Below are 24,344 nucleotides of genomic sequence, written 5' to 3'. Positions count from 1 at the left end.
TAATGGATTCTTAACCTGTTTTAGAGGTACAAACTCCTTAAAGAATCTGACTAAAGCCACACATCCTCCTCAAAACTATATACACTTACATATATTTGGTGGGTTCCATTCTGATCCAACACATCAATTTTCTACTCTCTATATAAACCCTCTGCCCTACTACAGTAGTCTAGACCTCTTATCTCATATTGTTTTATAGATCCATATAATCCAAACCATTTAGCAAAAGAATGCTCAGGGAAAGTTTCTGGAGTATTTACTTCAGTGATCACATATCTCAATTTGTGGTGAGCAAAACTGTCATGAGATGAATCTGGAAAACACATTTGACCAAAAAAGGCAGACTAAGAACAACCTTTCCCCTTTGGATCCCTCAACAACCAAATATATTTTCCACTGCAACCTTAAATTATCACATCCTACTTGTAAAGCCTGTCAGATGTCTGTCAAGACAGCTCATTAACTTACGAGGTTGGACAATTAAGTTCATGAACTCATCCTAGAAAAAGTGCTACATCCCTCAATGCTGAATATCACTACATTCACCTTCAAAATACTCTCCTTGGGAAGCTGTGCACCGATGCCAGCACCTAGTCCACCCTTCAAAGCAATTGGAATTCTTTTTCTGCAGTGGCCATCAGAGCTGTCGTTGTATTACCCTTGATGTCCTGAATGTCATCAAAATGTCTTCCTTTCAATATTTCCTTTATCTTCAGGTAAAGGAAGAAGTCATTGGGGGCCAGATCAGGTGAGTAGGGAGGGTGTTCCAATACAGTTATTGGTTTCCTGGCTAAAAACTCCCTCACAGACAGTGCTGTGTGAGCTGGTGCATTGTCGTGATGCAGGAGCCATGAATTGTTGGCGAAAAGTTCATGTTGTCTATTTCACACAGCCTTTTCAGCACTTCCAAATAGTAAACTTGGTTCACTGTTTGTCCAGTTGGTACAAATTCATAACGAATAATCTCTCTGATATCAAATAAGGTTAGCAACACTGGTGCAACAAGTTCACGAATGTAATTGTCAGATCTCGTTACTTTAAGATTCAAGTCTAGGAAAGCACAGATGCAGTGATATAAAGTCAGATCTATAATCCTACTTTCATTACTACCTACTTCTCATCAAACTATCCAGGAATATAATACATATTTAGATGTAAATAGATCCATGAAATAATTAAAATAATTACACAATCTTGTTCATTTAAAAAAACCATCACCATTTATAAGAATGAGGGAGACTATCTCAATTAATTACAAATCCTATACAAATCCTAAATTTAAAAAGAATCATTATTCTTAACAAAGACAATTTATTAAGTTTTACCAGAATTCAGACATTCCCACAGGGTCTTATTCGCTTTGATAGATAAAAATATTAGCAAGCAGAAAAGGAATACTGGTAATAAAATAGGTGTCTGGCATGAAAGCAGGTATTTAAGAAAGTGTGTCAGTCACTTTGGTTGAGATAAAAAGCTCAACTGCTGCTAGTTTAAGCAAAAAAAGAGGGGGAACGGGGACAGAGGAATGAATATACATACACCGCTAGGACTACAGCAGACCTGACCTTGGGAAAAACGAGCTAGGGTTTCTGATGCTGTCCGGATCTATCTCTATTCTCAGCTTCTCCCTATGTGACTTCTTATTTTCAACTGCGAAGTAAAGCACCAGGAAAGGAAAAGTAGTCTTCATGAATTCCAATTTTAAAATCTTGGCAATGGATTCTGATTGGCCTAACTTAGGTTGTGTGCTCATCTTCTGGATTAATCATTGTAGGTGAGGCAGGAAGAGAGAAAGGAAAATTAATGATTGGCAGTTCAAATTTTTTGGAAAGCCTATTTACCAAAAGATGGGGACTAGCACAGACTTGCCTACTGATATTATCAGCATGGGCCAGGCAACTCCTCCAATTTGTTTCTACCAATGATACACAGAACTCTTCAAGCAGAAGTCCACTCAACACTACTAAGCCACTCAAACAATGTAATTCAGTGTTGACTCCAATTTTCTGCCCTCAGGAGGAGGAGGAGGGGGAGGAGAGGAGGAGGAGGAAGAAGAGAAAACCTTCTTACAAGATACTATATCTAGAGGTCTACTTTTGGCTACTTCCAAATCAAGGTCCTTCTAATTTCTTGTTTTGTGTGTTCTTTAATAAATGACAAATTTAGTTTCACAGCTATGCTGTAAATTCTATGTAGTGGGAACCAGAGAATTCATAAAACGGAATTAAGTGTGATGAACTTTTTTCAAGCATACCATAAAGATATCAAAAACATTTTAATTTTTCTTAAATTGGTAAAATAGGCATAAGGAGTGAGGGCAAGGCAGCCTTGCAATACTCAATATTAAAAACTTGAGGCCTGGAGTCTTAAGCACTGGAGGCTCTTATACTTTTTCATGAAACAAGACATTAGGGGTTACCAGTTACTCTCATATAGAGTCTTATTAATGGGGAGGGCCTACTGACAGTTTTGAAAAGAATCAAAGTTTTGGGTTACCAGTCCAGAGTTTATTCCCAGCTTTAAACGAAAATTTACAAAATGAGGAGGCTCATGAAGGGAAATTCAATAACAGGAAAACAAGATATATAGTTTTAAATGTTTTCTAAATAAAATTAAATTTAAAAAGAATCATTATTCTTAACAAAGACAATAAAGTATTTTTAAAAATAGGCAAATGAGCATGAAACTCTCACACACACATATGCTACGTTATACGTAGTTATGATACAATAATATATACAGATGTCAAGGATTCTGCTACTGATGTGGTCCTCTGGAAGAGGGCTGCTTATTCCGCACCCAAAACTCTTCCTTTCAGATTCATGTAAGCCAATTTTACACCATAGTTTCTAATGACTTTATTACTGTCAGTCATTAATTTCTGTCCCAATACCATTTTCATTGACAAATTTGACCGTATTGTCCCTTTCCTGCCATCAATCCACATGGGTGAGTTTAGTGTCCATAAGGAAAACCCAAATTATAACCAAGCCAAAAAAGGCATTCTTTACGCATTGTTAACTGAAGTCTAAAATGTTATAACCTTCCCAGAAAAATAATTTGCCAATGTGTACCAAAAGCATTAAAAATGTTCATACTCATTGACCCAATAATTCATTCAATATTTTTCCATTCAACAAACATTTAAGTGCTTACTTTGGGCCAGGCATTTTTCTAAGTGCTAGGGATACAGCAGGGAGTATTAAAACAAACTTCCCCTTGTGAAGTTTATATTTTGGTGGAGTGAAACAGACAACAAACAAGTAAATAAAACATACAATATCAACAAATTGGTGAAAAGGGGAATGAAGAAAAATAGAGTATAAAGGAGGGATTGGCAACAGAAAATGCAGACGGTTGGGGGCGAACTGCAATTTTTAATAAGAGATCAGAGACAGACTTACTGTGAAGGTGACGTTTTAGCAAACACAAAGTACAAAGACTTCTGCAAAACATATTCTCATTAAAGTCATGTATAAGAAAAATGTTTATAGAGTAAAGGGGATCAAATATATGGTGATGGAAGGAGAAATGACTCTGGGTGGTGAACACACAATGGGATTTATAGGTGATGTAATGCAGAATTATACATCTGAAATCTGTGTAACTTTACTAACAATTGTCAGCGCAATAAACTTTAATTTAAAAAAAGGAAAAATGTTTAATGATGAAGAGAAAATGCTTATGACAAACTAAATGCAAAGATCAAAAAACAATTTTACTTACAACTGACTTTATGCAAAACACACGAGGACTAAAAATAAACATTCTCAAATGTTAATGGTGACTTTTCTAGGTAGAGATTTACAGGCCACTTATTTTCTTCTTCATGCCTTTTGAATGGATATCAACTATTGTAATCAGAAAAGCAAGCATCCCCTCATCTGTGGCTCCTGTATGGTGTGCCCATTTATCTTCTAAAGCACTTTGCCCTTATTTGCATAGATGACCATCTCCAGTAACAGACTTCTAAGGAAAAGAACTGTGTAGTTTTTCAATAAACTCATTTTTTTTTTGAGTTTTTAACAATGTCCAGTATTCGAATCTGAACACAGCAAGTATTTACTGAAACATACTTACCAGGCACTGTGAGATTTTGGGACTTGACAGTGAACAAGACAGATAAGATCTCTACCCCATGGAGCTTAAATTTTAATGAGAAACCAAATTAAAAAAAAAATCCCATGTACTAAATGCTATGAAGCAAACTAGGAAGGAGTGATAAAGAGAAAAACAGAATGAGAGGGAGGGAGTTTATGTAGGTAGTAGAGTGTAGTGTGTCCTAGACCTCAAGTCAACAAGTCAGAGTTTCAATCCATTTTTACTACTTACTAAAATGACTACGTCAGTCACACAACCTGAGGCTCAGTTTCCTCAAAAAGGAAATGGATTCAATAAAATCTACTTCAAAAAGTTGTGAAAATTCAATGTAAGTGAAGATATGTATACCAATGGTTAACAATCTCTTATAGGTAAGAGGTAGTAGCCCCTGAAAGTTACCTGAATGAACAAAGTGCTCAATAAATGAACAAGAGGAGCTCAGAGGAACCAGCACACTGGAGAGAGTCTGAGAAAACCTTATAGAAGAGACATCTGAGTTTCACACTGAAGGATAAGTGTTTTGACCAGCCTGAGGCACAAAGCAAAAAGCATGAGGATATTGCCTGTACGTCTTTACAACACAGAAGACACAGTTACGTATTTTTGGCCTTGATCTCATTTCTACACACCTCCCCACAGGAAAAGTAGTGTCAATGGGGCCATCCTTCTTCCATTCAGATTGAAAATTTTAAGTCTGTCCTCTTTGACCACATCAGATACAGTTCATTTTCTTTTCTCACATCTGCTCTCCCCCTTTCCCTACTAGTCCCACTCCCATCAACTGAATAGAGGTTGTTGTCATCTAAGCAATATTTTGCAAACTTTGTGTTGTGAGCCACTTATGGATGGTGAAATTTCAGTCAGAATTTTAAAAAAATAGAAAATAGTATATCAGGCATAGGGAGGGTTAGAATAGTCTCACAAAGACTTGATTTCAACTTAATCTGTGTGTGTGTGAGTGTGCTGACTCATGATGCAAAATGTATCGTTTTCTGGGCAGTATAGTCAAAACCAGTTTGAAAATATGATATAAAACAATAATTTTATTTTTCTGGTGGGCTGGGTAAGTCTCTGAAAATCTGATGGAAGACAAGATTTCCCTCACCAGAAAACCCAAGTTCACATTCATTTACAAATGATGGTACATGCTGAATTGCCAGGGGTTCAGAAAACCTCCTGTGGCTAGTCCAAGGCCTTCAAGCTAAGAACTTTTCAGGTAAGGTTTCAGCTACTTTTCAGGATTGAATTTCTGAATGTATATCTGATGTACAACTCTGTGTATATGAAAGGCCCCTAAAAGGTAAGAACCTTTTTTGCCCGTATTCGAAGTCCCAGAAAGGCAAAAACCATCTTTTTAAAGTCAGCAACTTCGAGAAGGAGCAGTATCCCAGGACGCTCACGGAACTGAACCACATCCTTTCTGTCCTGCTTCAGAACCATCAGTGTCTCCTGAATGGTCAAAGAATAGTTTCGGCCCTTTTCCTCACATTGTTTTCAATATTTATGAAGCCCCTGTAACATGCTTGGCACTGTGAATACAAAGGAGAGTTCCTTGATAGTCTGACTTCCTCATCTTCTCATTTCATCTCCCGTCACTCCCAAGATGGGTCTCTCTTCAGGTCAAACTGGGATGTTCTTTATTCCCTAACACACCATTCCAAGCTCCTCCTCCCTCATTTAAATCGCACCTGACCTTTAAGACTCAGTTCAAAGGTGTTTTTTTTAATCCAATCTTTCTAGGCAGGTCCAGCAGTTATCTGTGTATACTAAGGTTGTTAACTAGGATTCACAAACAGACTTCTGTTAACTTCTAATATTGTATGCAAAATTTTATGTAAAGGTGCATTTTTGCAGAACGCTGGTCCATGGTTTTCATAAAAGATTTGGAGGTTGCAGAGGGTCCCAATCTTTTGCAGAAGGTTGCAGAAGGTAAATAATTATATTTATACTACTAGTTCTTTAATCCTATGCTTTTCTTTTGTCTTTTCTAGTCCCCAGGGATAGGAATACATTCTGTGTAGACACACAAACAGTAGTTATTTGGGGGAATGTCTGCTGCCTTTGTGTTTCCCTTAGAACCCTTCTTAAAAGAAGACTGAAATACCCCTAACAAAGAATGACATTAATTGTATTTCGTGTGATGATGCACTTTTTAAATATAACAGAAATACCTCTTTTACAGCTACCAATTGGACCTACAAGCAACAATTTAAAACAATCACCGTGTATCAACCAAGCACACAACACTGTTCAACAGCCTCTATCTGAGTCAAAGGCCTACTTACGAGTCACTTCCAGAGGCACAAAAGCCCTAAAGGCCTTCCTTTCAAGTCTGTTTGCTTTTCCTTTCCAGTTATTTTTTTTACAAAAACAGGCTGACCTACTTAGTCAAGATTATGGGGCAACTTGGCGACACGTGTTAATCCATAAAACGGTGTCTGCAGGCGCTGGGGACAGTTTCATAACAAAAGAGCTCCGGGGAGCGCAGCCGTGCCCAGTGCGGCGGGGACCCTGGCTGCTGCCCTCTATTTCTCCAAACCGACCGGGGCGCGGGCAGCAGCGACGCTCGCCCCGTGGGTCGTGCAAGCGGAGGGCACTGTCCCACCCGTCCCGTGTGAACCCGAGATCAGGCGGGGAACCGAGGCCTCGGCTCGCGGCCCCCGGAGGCGAGCGCCGGCCTTTCCCGCATGGCGCCGGCCACCGAGCCCACCGAGCGCACCGTGCGCGGCGCCCGGGGCTGGGAGGCGGCGGCGGCGCCCGACGGAAGCTTTTCCTGGAGGTGAAAGGTCAGAGGCGCCGCGGGAGGCGCCGCGGGAGACAGTGCGGGGCGCGCCGCGCCGCCCGCCGCCTCCCCGCAGCGCCCCGGCCCCGGCCCCTCTCGGAGCCCCGCGCTCTCGGCGCCGCCGCTTCGGCCGCGCTCCGCGCTCCCAGCCCAACCCCGCAGCCCCACGGGCCGGCCCCGCAGGCCACAGCCCGCAGGCCGCGGGGAGGCCAGGGGCGGCGTCGGTTGGCGGTTGGGAGGGAAGGACACCCGCGCCCCCCGCCCGGACGCGGCCGCTTTCTCCGCACCTGGCACTTCTTACCGGTGCTTCCCCGCCGAGCTGCGTTCCGCGCCGGGCGTGGACCGGACGGTCCCGCTGAGCCGGCTCCGGGGCGGCTCCGGAAGAAGACAGGTTGGGAAGAGCTGGAGGGGGAGGGTAAAGGAAAGCGGGGGCTCGGGGCTTGGGGGGTTTGTGTATTTGGGGGGTCAGAGTTCGTGACCTCGCTCTCGGCCCGGCGGTGCGCGCTCTCGGTCGCGCCTGCGCAGGAGTGGCCTGGAGCCGCGACGGGAGGAGGTCGTCACGCTCCCTGGTGGAGGGACGACGCGGCCGAGCCTTCCGAGTTGACTGTCCCCTACCGGCGAGGAGGGACACTGCCCCGCCGTCGCTGCCCGTCGCGGTCGGGCCCTTGGAGAAGTCACGTGCGCTTTGCACCCTGTTTGCCAGAGGTGGCCGTTTTAAGTTTTGAGACGTTTCCGATTTAAGTAATAATAACCTAACTGTTTCTAACTGGAAAACTGGGCTGCATTACAGGTCTTACCTTAGATTGTTAGGTTTCTGAGAGGACTAACAAGTCTGGGTAGATCCCGGTATTTAAATGGCTTTCAGCAAAACGACAGGCTGGGGTAGAATCTTGTATAGAGAGGCAGTTTTACTTGTCAACCCTTGGAGGTAAACAGACGCAATGGCTAAACGGAGCAAGAACATAATCGCTTACAATGCAGGCTTACGGAAGCGTGGTGTTGGTTTTGCTCAGCGGTGTATTCCCACGCCTATAGGACGGAGCCTGACGGTCAGTAAAGATTTGTGCAATGAAGAGGCTCTGAAGGAACATCACATGCGGACAGTGACTGCCTGTGGCACCGACGTGGGGCAGGAAGAGCTGCCCTGTGTGCAAAGCACTGTGTGGTTTGGACTTTAAGAGAAGGGGCCCTCGGAATTTCTTTCGTGTTGATCAGCACTAGAAAAACAGTCATGGATTCAGGCCAGAAACCCAAGTGAGGAAAAGCAAAGGTGCACTGGGAAGAACATTGCATCTGTCATTTCCCTTGGGAAGGAGGCAACTGGACACAGAAAAAAGGGCATGCAGCAATCCTTAACAAGTGGAAATATGCTTTCTGCTGCATCCTCTAAAAGTTGGCTGCTGTGGTTTTAGCATCAGTTGTTCTGTCTGGTGGTTTTAAGGCAGCCCCTCCTTCCAACCCCCCAAATCCTTAAGATGGTCCCAAAGGTGAAAGCTGAGAACATACACTGTAGGTCCAACAGAACAAAGGCAATCAGACCTTTTCTCTATTCTCAGTGCATAATATGCATGCTTATATTGATGCTTGTGGTGACCACTTGTCATCCAATTCATGTAAGTCACCATATGCCAACTTACTAAAATTTGGAAGTAGAAGCTGTTTTGGGAACATTTGATGGTGAAACAGAGCATCCCCTAATTACGCTTCAGGAAAACGGGCCAATGTGGTTCATCTTTAAATGTGACACTTGAAAAAATTATGGTTTAAAAGACATCATCACACCAAAAGTAGATAGAAATTTATTTTGCATAATATTATTTACAATGCTGACATTTTATTTATAAAGGATCTATAGCTCTATGTGGACAATAAGATAAAAACTTACCACTTTAAGTAAAGTTTCTAGAAATTAAAAAAACAATAGCATTTCAAGATTGGTTAACATGGCATGACTGGCTCATAAAAGGCTGCCCCCCTTAGCCCTCCCCCTCCCCACAAAAAAGGGGAATTTGATACATTGAGCCTTTTTGAAAATTTACTACCACCTTTATCTTTAAAAAAAAATTGAAATTATGTATCTCTTTTAAAGGGGGGGAAAGTTATAGATAAGATTTTTTAGAAAATAACATTAAAAGTGGCATAGGCTCGAGAATATTTGTGTATTGGATGCACTGATGAAAAAAGAAACCAAAATTGAAGTAATTTAATTCACACAAATACTGTGTCCAGTGCATGCAAGACATTCTGCCATCTGCTGTGTGGGAATCTCAAGTGAACAAGATATAGTTGCTGTTCTTAAGGATAGAATGTGATAAGCACCTAAGAACGTTTGTTTAGGAGGTAAAGGCTATGGGGCATGGAGGAAGGAAAGACTAGATCTAGTCTGAAGGAATAGGGTGGAAAAGGACTAGGATCAACTTCACTAAGAAGTCTTGAATAAATAGCAGTAACAGGGTAGAGGAGAGCGTGAGAAGAAAGCAAACTGAACAGAGACAGGCTGGGTTGGGGTTAGCTGGAGTGTATGATACCTGACGGAAAGTGTTCCATGCCAAGCCACTGGGAAGCCAATGAAGGTTGTAAAGAGCAGGGATGAAACTAGGGCTATGCTTTAGAACAGGTGTGTCCAAACTTTTTTCAACGTTTTTTACCAAGGGCCACATGCGGTAAAATACACAAACAGCTGGGACACTCACTCGGGGTGAAGTATGTATTGCCTCACCTGGTTTATTTAAGTAAACTAAATATATTTTTGGAATTTGCTGCGGGCCAATAAAAACTGGATGGCGGGCCGCAGTTTGGACACCCCTGCTTTAGAAGATGGCTCTGGCAGTGTTTAAAATGGGACCATGCAAAGAAGGCATTGAATTGGAAGAAACGTTATTCCAATCATTAGGAAGAGGTAACAAGGACTTGAGCCAGGGTCTATGCAGTAACAGAAGGGCAACAAAGATGGAAAGGATCCAAGAGCAATTGCAGAGGGTCCTGCTGAGACCTGGAGGCAGATTCTGGAGCCCAGAATGGTGTTCTTCCAGTACAGAAGAAAATAAACAGATTTGAATGAAAAGTGAGTTGAGTTTTAGTAATGTAAAGTTTAAAACGCTTAAGAAGGACTCCTGTAGATGCCCTTCTTAGTTGCAAACAGGGCTTTGCAAGGCGATGGCAAGAGTAGGTCTAAGACTGAGGTATAATGAGGGCATTTTGGAGTCTGTGTTTCTGGTTTAGATGACAAGAATCCTGTTTTCACTTGTAGAAGAAACATTCAAACAATATTCAACAAATATATTTTCTTAAAAGACACAGGGTAGGTGTTTTATGAGAAACTGATCTATTAGACATAGTATCTGCCCTTAAGGAGCATACAGTATAGTAAGAGAAATAGGATTTACCTCTTTGGAAATCCCATTGACTACATTTGACTACAAAGGATCTCAAACTTCAAAAACTGAGTACAATGAGAGCACACCCCAAGACATATCAATATACGCTGTGATATTATTTACATTTTTAACTAAGTTACTAAATAGCAGGCTTTCCCTGTTTCTGGATATATTCTACCAACCAAATATAAAAACCAATTTGCCTAACAAAACTTTCCATGTTGTCTTCTTCACTTAGTTGTTTCATTGTAGCTTTATATTAAACAAAGGTTGTTCTGATGATCTCATTTTCAGAAATGCCACTACACAGTCAGAATCAAGCTTTTGGATGGAAGAAGAAATAAGTATCTTGGGCAAAGAACAATAGGATACCGGGTATATTATGGCACAGTGTAAGAGAGGTTGGAGAGGTTCAGAAATGTGGGGTGATGCCAAAGATAACCTTTCATTTTCCTAGGACTGGTGAGTACTCTACATTGATAGCCACAGAGAAAGGAGGAACCCCAGTTGGGGACACACACTCAGAATGCTAGCGGTTCCCCTAGTATAAACTGGCCTCTTGTCTGGGTTATTTCCAGCATCCTTTTTGGCTTAGTTTTATAACTGCTCTTCTTTCTCCTTATGAATAAAAGGAGATACTGAAAGTGTTTGATGGAAGCACATACAGTATTCTTGGGATCTAGGTACTATTTATATTTTCTCATGTATAGAATGCACCCAATAACACCATTTTTTTCCTTTAAACTTAGCTATCAAGAGATATTTTTCAAAGTAGCTTTATAACAAAATGTATATAATTAGGTTTGTTGGTTAACATTGAATGAGCCAGGTTAAATAAATAATTGATCAGCTTTAGTAAGTTACGAGGATTGATAAGGGGAAAGGGAATGTAATACAATTCCACAGTTAAAACATCTTTATGGAGAGTATGGGGGGTGGTAATCTGATAACGTCCTCAAAAGGTTATTTATAAAACACCCTCCACAGGGCTAAGCCAATAGCTAGTACGATCGTACATGAGTTTCACATGTAATTAGGAAAATTACTAGAAGTCTGTACAGTGTTTCTTTTATTTCGATTTATAATTGGTTTTTGATTCAACCACATGTTGGAAAATAGAATAGCGTGGCTGATGTTTTTTAAGATTCTGAGGTTTAAGCAAAATCTTGTAGTAAGGTTAAGAGCTCAAGAGGAGGGGGCCAGATAACTATTTTGCAAAGTGCTAGACCCAATGAAGCAGAAGGAAATACTTTATAAGGTATAACCTTGGGTCTCCAAAAAGGATATACTGAAAATTGCAGGGATATTAACATGGAAGCCTTATTTACGCCACCTTGATTAAAATTAATGAGCTGCAAAGAAGTACCAGTTTACCTACAGCAGCAGAAAGACGAGAGAAATACGTAGCATGTGAGGATTGTGTGTGAGGGTGCAACAGGGTTTAAAATGATTCCATCAAAACCCACAGCGAGAAAAAAAACCACAGCAGCCAACTAGATTTAATAGGGACTCTGGTGCTGCAACAAACAACATTCAAAAGGCTTCAGAAAGGCACTCTAATGCTCTTGGCAGTCACAAACACCACAGTGAATTAGGAAATCCTTTGTGTAAAAGAAAATTCTTGTGCTCTTTAATGAAATATTGTATGGATAACCTTACCTTTTAAGACAATTTATATTTAGCTTAAGCTCATTCAATTAATGTATATTATGAACATCAGGAATGACCTTAATCATAGTGTTTCATTTTTCTTTTGCGAATCAATTTTATTTACAACGTTGTTTCTATGATAAACAATAAGTGCACCAGAATTATGAAATTAAGTATTTCCTAATGAGATACACTGACAATTGGTTAAGGAAATGAAGGCCTTTTTAAAAATTACTAGGGAAGACATAACACAAAGTGGTATTAAAAACCCTTTAAAAAGAATACAATTTCAGTTAATACTGGCGTAGAATTTGTGCTTTTTTGATATGGTAATTCCAGTTCATTTTTTAAAGCACAATATTATAGGAAATGTAACACTCTTTAGATACAAATACCACCAATGACTTGGACTCAGAACACTTACAATAGCAAGGAATATTATATAATGCTTGCCGTATTTTACTTTAAAAAAAAATAATACACTTGGTGTTGAACTAGTAGCTTTTAAGAAAAGATTAGACTTAATGTAAAGGCTATAGAGTTGATTATTTGTGTTCCTCTTCAAAAGAAAGGCTCTTGCCTACTCATAGTTCAGTTAAATAAAAATTCAGGTTCTATCCCTTTGCTCTAATTCCTTGATGATGCAACATTATCTCATGCCAAAAGAGATACATCACAGTAGAAATACTTTAGATAATTTAATGGAATTTCATTTCACAATTACTGAGGTAGAAGTTGGCCATGTGTTTTTCTATTAAAAGATACAAAAACAAATCATCTTAGTTTATTGATTCAAAGACATGCATTTTTGTCATTGGCAGTTTTATAATTTCTAAACCAAACACTGCATGGGAACTTGCTCATTGATGTGTGTTTTTTATTTGCAAAGACTGACCACTAGTAAGAATGTTATCACAACGTAGCACTGTAAACCACATTGAGAAAACTGTGAACTGTGTCACAAACATTTAACGTAATGTACAGTATTAAGATAAGTTTTCTGGTTTCTAAAGAAAGGGTACTTTAGAATTCAGTGTGAATTTCAGAAGTAACTCTGACCATTAAGTAAACATCAAAATTTTAATAAATAACATACATGAAAAAACAAACATTTAAAAAAATTATACTTTCTTATAATTGTTGAAGATTTTAGTTGGATTTATCTTGGCAGTGTTCATTTATATAAATTTTCTGTACTGCATTTACTCCTTTATGATGAAATTCACCCTTTTGGAATCACAGAAGAGATGAAACCAATACTGCTACAATATTGTGCCTTCCTGAAATGCTTCTATCCACCTATTAATAAGAGAAATTTGTTAGATTTATAAAATGCAATTATCCGATATATGTTAAGACAATATAGATAATAGCTGTGCCTGTGAATCCAATTACCCTAACAGTATATTTAAGATCTCTCCTATAGCAAACTAGAATTATTTATATATGACACTATCCTTTATTTGGTAACTTGGCCAAAATATTTGGCCTGAAAAGTGTATTGCTTATTTCTGTAAGGAATGAAGAAAAGGCCATTTCATGTAAAAGCTCTATGAAGCCCTGACGATTCCATTTAATTGGTTTTGGAAATGGGTATATCTGCAAAGGCCTTTATTTCAACCCTCATTCTGCTTTTAGGAACTCTAGCTGTGTCCCTGTTTCCTTCTCCTTTATCTAGAGATTTCTTGGGCATCCAGTTTAGACCTGTTCTAAAGTTTTCAACGAAAGGGACTCTAGCATCAAGGCTATTTTCAGGTGATCAAAAATCTGCATGCAATATAAAAGTGTCTCAGTTTCACAGAAGTCTCTCCAAAATCCTTTAGTCTCAAAGTTTTATCTGACAATACACACAGCTATAATTATTCAGAAGACATTTGGAGGTAGTCTCTTTGTACTTCCCTAGTAGTGTAATTACTTCTGAACTTACTAGGAACATTTGAAATCATTCAATCTAATCAGTAAAAGCAGCCTATATATAATAGATTTAACTCAAATATGAAGGATAGAATTTTCAAAAATTTAAATTTTAAATGCAAATGGCATATAAATTATACCATAAAAAAGGCTTTTAGAAAGCCAAAATTTTCCATTGAAATTAACACATTTGAATATTCTATAATGTGCAAAAAAACCCATATGATATTAATAACCTCAGAGAGAAACTTTCAATTTAGCCTTTATGAATTCTAAATTTAAGTCAGTTACAAGTTAGATGATTCCCTTCACCTAACTACAATCAATCCTGTCTTGCAGTGATTTCTGTCTTGTCAACTTAAAGATATAAGCAAAAGATGTATATTCAAAAGCAACAATTTTTATCAGTTTTGTGATGAATACAGATGAAAATGATGAGAACCATATCTAACAGAATATTAGGGTGATTACTATTTTATCTGAGTAATTTTTATAGAAAAAAATAGGTAAGTGACATAATTTTAAAATATTCTTCAGTACCCAAAAGGAATGATTTGGAGTAAGGACTATACAGGACTGGATACTCTAACATAGACTGGAAAACAAAAAAGTATTTGTAACATTGTACCAGTTTAATTTTCAGGAACATATGTAATTCTGGGAATTCTAACTGCCTTAAGCAATGACAAACCTTGCTTATTTAAAACATTCTTTCTTATCAGCATGCACTTTTAAAGCCTATTTAGAAAATATGAGCACCTCTTAATACAAATAAAAAATGTGTTATTTTGTGAGGCCAAAATAAAAATCAAATGAAAGAGAGGTGAACCAAACTGTTTTATTCAGAAAGGACCTCCATTTCAGAGATAAAGTTTCCCTGTGTTAAGCAACCTCATGACATCTAAATAAATATGCTTGTTGGAATTTTGAAGAGATGGTTTCAGTCTTTACCATCTAAAATGATATCCATTTCCTTCAACTCAGTCATTGGAAACAGCATGGGAGCCTCTTAATGTGTTTGACCTTTTTCCCAAAGAAGCAAGTTAGCAAGCAGCTGTTCAAACGCCCTGCTGTTCCCCGGCATAATGGAATCATTGGATTGCCAAATCCTGGAATGTTTCAAGAGAAGATTCTTACCCTCAACGAAGGAGAGGTCAAATACCTCAGCTTCCCTTCTTTTCAACAGAGCAGCACCACGCTGCTTCCTCGGAGGTCATATGTACACAAAATATTTTGGACAAACTACCTATTTTCTTTCCCCCTTTGCCTCCTGAAAATACTCCAGATACTCTTGCCTGTCTTTAGAAACAATCCTAAAGAGTTTGAATAATATCTGAATAACCTGGATCTCTGATTTAAATTTTTAGTTGCCCCATCGATGAAAGCAGGTTATCTTAAAAATCAATCATTTTAAGTTAACACCTCAAACTTTCATGCATAAAAGAAAAATACATCTAAATTACTTACTTCTGAGCCGAGTGAGAATCATCTGCTTTGAAAACATAAAATACCATGTTTTTGTGCAGTAATTGAAATACTCTAGACTCTGAATTCTCATCTTTGACTTGAGTGACAGTGAATCCTAGTAAAGGCTGACTTTCCAAAGCCGCCACGTCCTAATTTAAAGAGACACAAAAGGTGATAGGTTCTAAAACTGATACAAAATTCACATTTGCAAACTCTTGATTTCTATAACTCTAATTTAATTTTATGTACACATTATACACATATATAAAACAATACTTCCAGCAACTTATTCAACAATATTTATTGAGCTGTCCGCCTCCCCACTTACCCCAGGAGCCAGACACTGTGCTAGACAGTTTTCAATGCGTTCATATCCATTGAATTTCACATTTTATTTCCCTACAACCACAGGAGGTAACTATACTACTTTCATTTTATGGATGCAGAAAATAGAGCTCATAGGATGTTGGAACACAAAATGAGCAGATAGGAGAGATGGGTAGTTTGGGAGCAAACAGCCAGAAACTGTTTATAACCCAAAGGAAGTCTAGCTTATTTGTGCTGATGCCTGATCAATACAATCTGGGGATAATCAAGGGAGTGTCATCCAAGAGAGACTGGCAGAAAGGATAAGAACCTCTGCCTTTAGTGAGGTAGATAGTAATCACACGACACCAAAAAAACATTTTAATACTACGGAAAATTCCTATTATTTTTGAGTAAGAGCTCTAGGAGAAACAAAGACACCGTTCACATTAAAAGTAACAGCAACAACATCTCTCTCCAAAAACAAAACAAAAAAATACAGAAAACAAATAGATTAAACAAATGCTGTAATAGTTTCGAGTTGGCATTATAAAACAAGACCCCCCAAATTACTCATCTTTAGATTTCAGATCTTACCTCACTTGCAGCATATGTATATAGCACTTTATTTTTTATGACAAACCACAAGTGTTTCCAAGGTTTTTTACTGCCCTTTGATCTGTACAAATAGCCACTCATAGAAGAATCTTCTGTATTTGCTGAGACCTAGATAAGCAAACCCAATGTATAGTTAATGGTTTTCAGACAAAAACAATTTAAAATAACAAAATTGCTGTTGATCATTGGTTCTGAAAGCAATAACCATAATAATAATGTTTCAGAATGAAATTGTTTATTTTCAAAATTTGCTCCTGTACAAATGTAATACTTGCCATTACCATGAGCATAAAAACGCGTGCTTTTAGAAGGAGTTCTGGAGTTGTACCTGGTTTGCATGTATGTGTTTGTAGGTTTGCCTTTGTCTTCTGGGTTGCCAGAAGAAGAAAAATAATTCCAAAGGTCAAAAATGTTTGTTTTTTTTTAAAGCTGTATTTTGACAACTGTGTTGTTTATTGTTCTTCTTATTCTAAGGTGTTAGCGACAATGACGTAAAACTTTAACTGTCACTGAAATAACTTTTTGGACTTCTAAAAACTGTACCAGCAGAAAAGTAAGCAGAAAATTCTATTATTAATGGTAATTTTTTTAATGGTAATTTTAAGGATCAGTTTTCTGCTGCCTGAATTTTGGTCTGAAAGAAAATAAGCCTGTTTTACTTCATAAAAGACTGAAAATGTTTTAATCTCTAGGCACAAAGATAGTAAACTTTTAGTGTTTATAACCCAGCATTTAAAACTTTTTTCTTTTTTTTTTTTTTGAACACAGTAACAATAGAGCTATTAGAAGTTCAGAGGCGGCCAAATGGCTCAGTTGGTTAGAGCGTGAGCTCTCAACAAGGTTCAATTCCCATCCATGGGATAGTGGGCTGCGCCCACTGCAACTAAAGATTGAAAATGGCAACTGGACTTGGAGCTGAGCTGCGCCCTCCACAACTAGACAGAAGGACGACTTATAGCTGATGGGGGACCCTGGAGAAACACATTGTTCCCCAATTAAAAAAAAAAAAAAAGCCAAGGTCAGGAATTGCCTTATTAGTGGTATGGTGAACAGACTCTTAAATGGCTCCCATGACTTCTGCCTGATAGTCCCACCATTGCACCACCTCCTCCCCTTGAGTGTGGGCATTGAGTGTGGGCAGGACCTATGACTTGTTCCTAACCAACAGAATATGATCAAGGTGATAGGACGTCACTCCCATGATTGTTACATTATATAAGACTCCATCTTGCTAGTAGATAGCTCTAGACTTTCTCCCATGCTGGCTTTGAAGAAGTAAGCAGCCATCTTGGGAGGTCTGTGTAGCAAGGAGCTGAGGTCACCCTCCAGATAAAAACAAATTAAGAGGCCAGGGCCTTCAGTCTTACAACTACAAGGAAATGAATTCTGCCAACATGGAGGAGGATGAAAGTAGACCCTTCCCTAGTCAGTCTCCAGGAGAGAACTCAACACTGGCCAATTGTAGCCCTGCAGAGATCCCAGCTAAACTATGCCTGGACTCCTGAGATAATAAATGTAGTATGTTGTTTTAAGCCACTAAGTTTATGGTCATTTATTACATTGCATTAGAAAACTAATACAGGTGGGCTCCATGGATTTTAAAAGTATGTCTTTAATCATGTAGTAACTATTAATTTCATATAAACTTCATGAAAAGGATATATTATTGTTTCATGGAAAATTTAATATCTAATGTTAAATTAGAAATGTTTGCTAAGGGCAAGTAAATTTTTTTTTAAGATTATTATTTTTTTTTATTGGGGAAGGGGAACAGGACTTTATTGGGGAACAGTGTGTACTTCCAGGATTTTTTTCCAAGTCAAGTTGTTGTCCTTTCAATCTTAGTTATGGAGGGCAGAGTACAGCTCCAGGTCCAGTTGCCGTTGTTAGTTGCAGGGGGCGCAGCCCCTTGGTGGGAGTCGAACTGGCAACCTTGTTGTTGAGAGGATGCTCTCCAACCAACTGAGCCACCCAGGAGTTCAGCGGCAGCTCAGCTCAAGGTGCCATGTTCAATATTAGTTGCAGGGGGCAGAGCCCACCATCCCTTGCGGGAGTCGAGGAGTTGAACCGGCAACCTTGTGGTTGAGAGCCCACTGCCCCATGTGGGAATTGAACTGGAAGCCTTTGGCATTAGGAGCACAAAGCTCCAACCGTCTGAGCCACCAGGCCAGCCCCAAGTGCAAGTAAATTTGTATAAAGAAATAAGATCCTTGTATAAGACTATCAAATGATTTTTTAAAAATTAGAATGTTTATGTTCAAATGAGAATTTTGCTTAAAATGTAGTTACACTGGGATACTACTAAGTACTTAGATTAAATGTTACTATATTGCTCAAAATATTTTGCCCCTGAAGCTGAAGTAGAATAATATTGAATATCAACTATAATTAAATATAAATAAATAAAGTCACAGGATGTAAAGTACAGCATAGGAAATATAGTCAATGGAATTGTAACAGCTACATATGATGTCAGAAGAGTAGGAGACTGGGAGCGGGGTTATCACTTTGTAAGGGGTGTAAATGTCTAACCATTACGTTGTTTTATATACCTGAAACTAATAAAAAATTTTAAAAATATGTTTTGTATGTTACTCTTCTGGAATATTTTAGAATTAATTTATTAGCCATACAAGATCAATCACAATATTGAATAGTCACGCATAGTCCTCTATTATTTTTTTTTAAATAAAATCACCTGACTCACAAAATTTTCCTTCCAATGATCTGATTTAAAAAATAAATCAAATCCAACTCAAGAGATAATAGCCTGCCATTACTGAGGGTTTGAGGCTCTGAATTTAATTCTAAGAGGAATTTCTAAAAATGTGTTGAACACTGTTAGAATTAAGAACACAATGTCCCAATAACTCAAAAAGTTAAACATAGAATTACCATATGACAAACAATTCCCCTCCTAGGTACATAACCAAGACAAATGAAAACATATGTCCACACAGAAATTGGTACATAAATGTTTACAGCAGCATTATTCATAACAGCCAAAAGGTGGAAACAACCCAAATGTCCATCAACAGATGAATGGATAAATTGTGGTATATACATACCAAGGACAGTATTCACACATAAAGGGAAACAAAATCCTGATACATGCTGTAACTTTAATGAACCTTGAAAACACTGTGCTAAGTAAAAGAAGCTAGACACAAAAAAATCACATATTGTATGAGTCCTTTTATATGATATATCCAGAATAGGAAAATACAGAGACAGAAAGCAGATTAGTAGTTCCCAGGGGGTGGAGAATGGGGTGGAGGGAGACTGATTGCTTAATGGGTACAGGGTGTTTTTATGGGGTGATGAAAAAGTTTTGAAACTGGAACAATATGGCGGTTGCACAACATTGTGAATACAATAAACGCCAGTGAATTGTATGCTTTAAATTGGTTAATTAAATGCTATGTGAACTTCACCTCAATTTTAAAAAAAAGATGAAAAACTCAGCTTCCCAAGGAGAATCCTTTGACTTTTATAGCATTTAAGTGAATAAATTAATTTCCCCAGTCTGACTGCAAAGTAGTGGTTCTCAAGATTTAGCATACATGTGAATCACCAAGACGGCCTGTTCAAGTTTCTGATTCTGCAGACACTGAGTGGGGCCTAAGAGCCTGAATTTCTAATCAGCTCTCATGTGATGGTGCTGCTGCTGTTCTGGAGGACACTTTGGAAACCAGTGCAGTAGAGGGAGAAAGGGCTGCCGTCAGGAAGCAGAGGTTTGAAAGTGAAGGCCTGTTTACATAGGTGGGTGGAAAGATGTATGAAATGGGACTGGAGTTAGGCTGAGTACAGTCCAGACTATAAAGAGTTCTGCCACCAATGCTGTGGAATATAGACTGAAGAGGGGAGCCAATGTAAGAATTACATTTACAAACTGTGACATCCGCATGGAGAGGAGAAACATTACAGAGAAAGTTGACGAAGAACCTTGAAGTTCCTAATGTCAATCAAATTAGATTCAGGAGCTGAGTGATGGAAGAGAGAGTTCAAAAGTATTAAACTGGCTTAACCAGTTTCATCTGAAACTTACTATTTCACGAGATTGGCTATTGATAACTTCGTAGCATTTCAATTGCCATAAGAAACATGATCTTGGTGAAATTTTTAGAATTGTTTGCTTCCACACTCCATGGTACAACACTTCCACAGTAACCAAGCAAGAGAACAAAACTTAAAACTCTACTCTGCTGGCCCTAAAACTAGCACAGGTAGAACTAATTAACAACGAATCCAAATGGGAGTGACCAGAAAGGCAGGGCCATCTAATCTCTGACACTGGCTTTATGAACACTTGAATTAGAGGAACTGCAATAGGATATCAGTGACGTCTGTGGATTACGCCCATGGCAGGTCTAACTGTGCAGGCTATTTATTATCACTTTTTTAAATTTTCTTTTCAGTTTAAAGGAAAGACAACCTACTATTAGTAAATATTCTACAGACTTCTTCCCTTTGGTAAGGTGTCTCCTCAAAGTAATTTTAAAATTTCCTGCGTGTCCAAGTTATCTTTATTTTCTAGAGAATATTGCTATAAAATATTCTCTAAACCTTTCAATAGCCATTTTCTAAATGACTCAGGGCATATTGGAGACCAAGCAAGATAATGAGGCATCAGTCACACCCATCACCAGTATTAAAATTCGGGTCTTAATAGTGGGAAATGACATCTTCCTTTATGGAAGAAAAACTGTATTATATGCATATGAATAATTCAGCCTCTATCAGGTTGCACGTTTAATGGAAACACTTACTTCTTTGAGAGCAGCTGGAATTTTTTTCTGTTTCCTCCCTGATGGAATACTATGTAAGACTGAGGATAAGGCACTTGTAGGCGATTTGTGATTTCCAGGAGATCCGATCTTAGGAGAGTGCTGGTGAGCTAAAAGAAACCAGGTACATTTACATAGCGAATGGTAACCATTCTGCAATTCAATTTAATTCAAGTCAATAAACATGATTGCATAAAACATCCATGGAAGAATACTGAAGAAATTGATGACACAGGCCTCCAGATGGCCAGAAGCTGAGTGGGAGAAAGACTTTCCACTGTCTATGATTTTATACTTTTTCCAACACTAAGCCATGTGAAAGGATTACCCTTTTGTGCCTTTAGAATTCTGAAACACGTTACTGTACTGCCAACTTAAAAAAATAAATTAAAAAAGACTTCCCTCCTGACTTAAAAAAAAATCTAATAACATTGTTTAATATCTAGATACATGACCAAACAATATTATAGTGAACAAAGTGCTAGAAGATAAGCTATAAGTCAAGATGAGGAAGCAATTAATTTTGACTATAGAGGTTCAGGAAAGGCTTGAAAGAGAATGAGATGTTTGAGTTGGCCATTAAAGTATAAGTAAGAGTTTGCCAAGCAAAAACAGGAGGAAGAATGCTCCATGAAGAGAGGTCAGTATAAGCAAAAGCAGAGGTATTAAATTAGATCATCTATTTGGAGAATAATGAGGTTGGGGGAAAAAGGCCAGTTCTAAGGAACCTGGGCTGTTGCTTAGGCAGTGGGAAATCAAAGGCCTTTTAAGCTGGGGAGTGACATGAGCAGATGAATTTAGAAAAATAAATCTGACAGTAGGAAGAAGGAAGAATTTGCTGTGGGAAAACCTGTTAGGAAATTACTACAGTAGTCCAGATGAAAGATAATGAAGGCCAATAAGGGCTGAGATAAAGAAATCAAGAGAAACGTTTTTAAACATAAATTTGACAAGATTTATTGACCAAATGGGTGTTGATGATGCAGGAGGATTCAAAAATGAATTTTGAATGTTTGCAGTCTATATTATATACCCAAAGAAGTGAAGGAACATAAAGGCTGGCAAAGGATGAGATGGGCGTGTCTTTTTGGAAAATGTACACAGACAATAACCAACTAAATATACGGATTCTGAAACAGCATTTTCTCTAGTTTTATTCACTTGAGATATTCTCATTTGCTAATGAAAAGCTATTCTTCATGGAAATGAAGGATAATCTTTTTAAAATTCAGATCCTATAAGTTTCAGGAATCTAACTAAAGATCTCTTCCCAAAATAGAGACCTGAGCAGTACTGCTAGCTGCATTCATCTTAACTGCAGAGATGGATACCTGCAAATAATGAGTAGGCAAATAGATTTATCACATTAGGTATTTGGTGAAAAGCTGCACATTTAGATATACAACAGAATCTCACTAAATCAGTCCAAGTGATTAGAATTAAGCTAACAAAGTGCCACCCAATATATTTCCATAGAGAATTACTTTACAAATAGATAAAATGATTTGTGATGAGCACACAGTTGTAAAACTAGGAATTTCAAAATTACTTAAAAGTTAAAGTTCCCTTTTAACTGTCTGAAACATTTCATCCTGTAATTACATTTCCACAATTAGTATTCTTAGCAAAAGTGTTTTCAGAGTAAAAATACATTTCAATCCAACCTCTCTTGGGAATACCATAAAATATGAGTTAGGAGAGCTTAACTAAATTAAGAAAGCAAAATACTCAGTGTTTTGAGATGAGTATCACCAATCATATTGCTAATGTGTCTAAGATGATTCTTTCAGGAGGTTGTTTGAAAGCATCTGGGAAATAAAGGAAGTTTTGGTTAAATCTTTACTTATATATTACCTAATTTCTGCAGTTCTTGGAAACAATGTTCACATACTCTTGCTGGTTGATTTTTCAGGTAATCTAAGCCATACTTATTTGATGAACAAGCTTGGCATACAATCTGAAAACACATTGAATTATTTAATTTAGAATAACCTTTGTATCCAAACCACCAGGTAGGTTACAATTTATAGTGCTACTTTTCAAAACCTTTTTACAGTCACTGAATCTCATTAACAACTCTTATGACTTCCATACCACACCTGAAGATGTAGAGGCCACAGATTATTACGGAGTGCTTACTACATAAAATAATATACTAAAGAATCAATGTGTGCGAAATGTTTGGACAGTGCCTGGCATGCAGGAATTCCTGGGTTAGCTGTATTATCATTGATGTCATGGTCATCACCACTGCTGTCACAACCACCTCTGCTCACCCATACCAAGGGTCTGGCCCTGTACTAAATGCACTCTGAATAAGACCTCATTTAACCTTTACAGTGACTCTCTGATGTCATGGTTACTATGCTCATCTTACTAATGAGGTCATGAAGACTCAGAAACATCACTAGTGACAACTTCAACATTGAAAGTTCCTCTATTAAATTCAGCAGGTCCTTGAATAACATCATTTCATTATAATATCAAAGAGATACCATATCAATTAGCCTATGGTAAAATTGGTTTCATTATGTCATTTCCCTTAAAGTTGCAGAACCTATCAGTGAAGATAAGTGAGGACTTCTGGACTTACTATCTAGATAAAAGCAGTTTAAATAATTATTGGTAAATTTGAAGGTCTATTTAATTGTGATTTTTTTTTTTTAATGAAAATTGTCTATTATTGACATTCTCAAGTAACCTTAAGGTAGGAGGGGTTAAGTTCGCCAACAAGATTGTTCCATGCCTAAATATTTAGAGAAACTACCATCCAGGATTCAGTATCTTTTTTTTAACCCCCTTACAATGGTTTACAAGGAGAAATACATTTCCTCATTAGGTACCGCCTGGAACTATTAAAAATCATAATGGAGATGGGTGTTATCCTGTCCAACCTTTCCGCAGGCCCGGCAGTGGTGTCGTCTCCAGGTCAGAGTAAATTCACTTGTGCAGATCATACACATCGTGGCTCTGGTATCAGGAACCCAGATGGGAGCCTTTGATCCAAGGGGACTAACTTCCTCTTTATTTTCTGAGTCAGCCTGTGGAAGAAGGACTTCTGATTATCTCCATGCACACTAACTGCTACAGAATCAAGTCTTTTCTTTAGCAGTGGCGGCTCACAATGCTGAGGGTGTCACTAAGGGTATAGGATGAAACATGCGCCGTTATCTGTTTCATGTTCTCAGGATATTAAGATGAGCTACAGTCTTAACAATCCTGTTCTGTGACATTAACTTAAAAAGATGCCTGTGGCAGTGCAATGACAGCTGACACGGTTCCTTAAACTATGCTGCATTTTCTAAGTTTCTACAATAAATTTTGATAACTAGAAAAAAATAA

At 38.2% G+C, this 24,344-nt stretch overlaps 2 protein-coding genes across 3 annotated transcripts in view; both read right to left on the bottom strand.

Annotated features, from left to right (window-relative positions):
- NR2C1 (nuclear receptor subfamily 2 group C member 1) overlaps nt 1-7,432 on the bottom strand; it is a 41,607-nt gene extending 34,175 nt beyond the window's left edge. Inside the window, exon 1 of one of the 2 annotated variants that reach the window (XM_081061368.1) lies at nt 7,185-7,432. The gene's annotated coding sequence lies outside the window, so the exon portion shown is untranslated. Of the gene's footprint in view, nt 1-7,170 lie in introns of both variants that reach the window. The other variant, XM_081061369.1, reaches the window with a different exon arrangement.
- Nucleotides 7,433-8,657: 1,225 nt separating this feature from the next.
- Nucleotides 8,658-24,344, bottom strand: part of FGD6 (FYVE, RhoGEF and PH domain containing 6) — a 95,220-nt gene continuing 79,533 nt past the window's right edge. The window contains exons 16-21 of the mRNA XM_081058919.1: nt 23,897-24,043; nt 22,857-22,959; nt 20,985-21,112; nt 16,195-16,323; nt 15,292-15,440; nt 8,658-13,209 (exon numbers count right to left, since the gene is read on the bottom strand). Of these exons, the coding sequence (XP_080915045.1) occupies nt 13,173-13,209; nt 15,292-15,440; nt 16,195-16,323; nt 20,985-21,112; nt 22,857-22,959; nt 23,897-24,043 (693 nt within the window). The 3' untranslated portion in view covers nt 8,658-13,172. The remainder of the gene's footprint in view (nt 13,210-15,291; nt 15,441-16,194; nt 16,324-20,984; nt 21,113-22,856; nt 22,960-23,896; nt 24,044-24,344) is intronic.

This window comes from Rhinolophus hipposideros (assembly GCF_964194185.1).
Source record: "Rhinolophus hipposideros genome assembly, chromosome: 9".
Classification (NCBI taxonomy): Eukaryota; Metazoa; Chordata; class Mammalia; order Chiroptera; family Rhinolophidae; genus Rhinolophus; species Rhinolophus hipposideros.
Note: the sequence above shows the minus strand (reverse complement) of the source record. Positions and strands in the feature narration are given on the sequence as shown.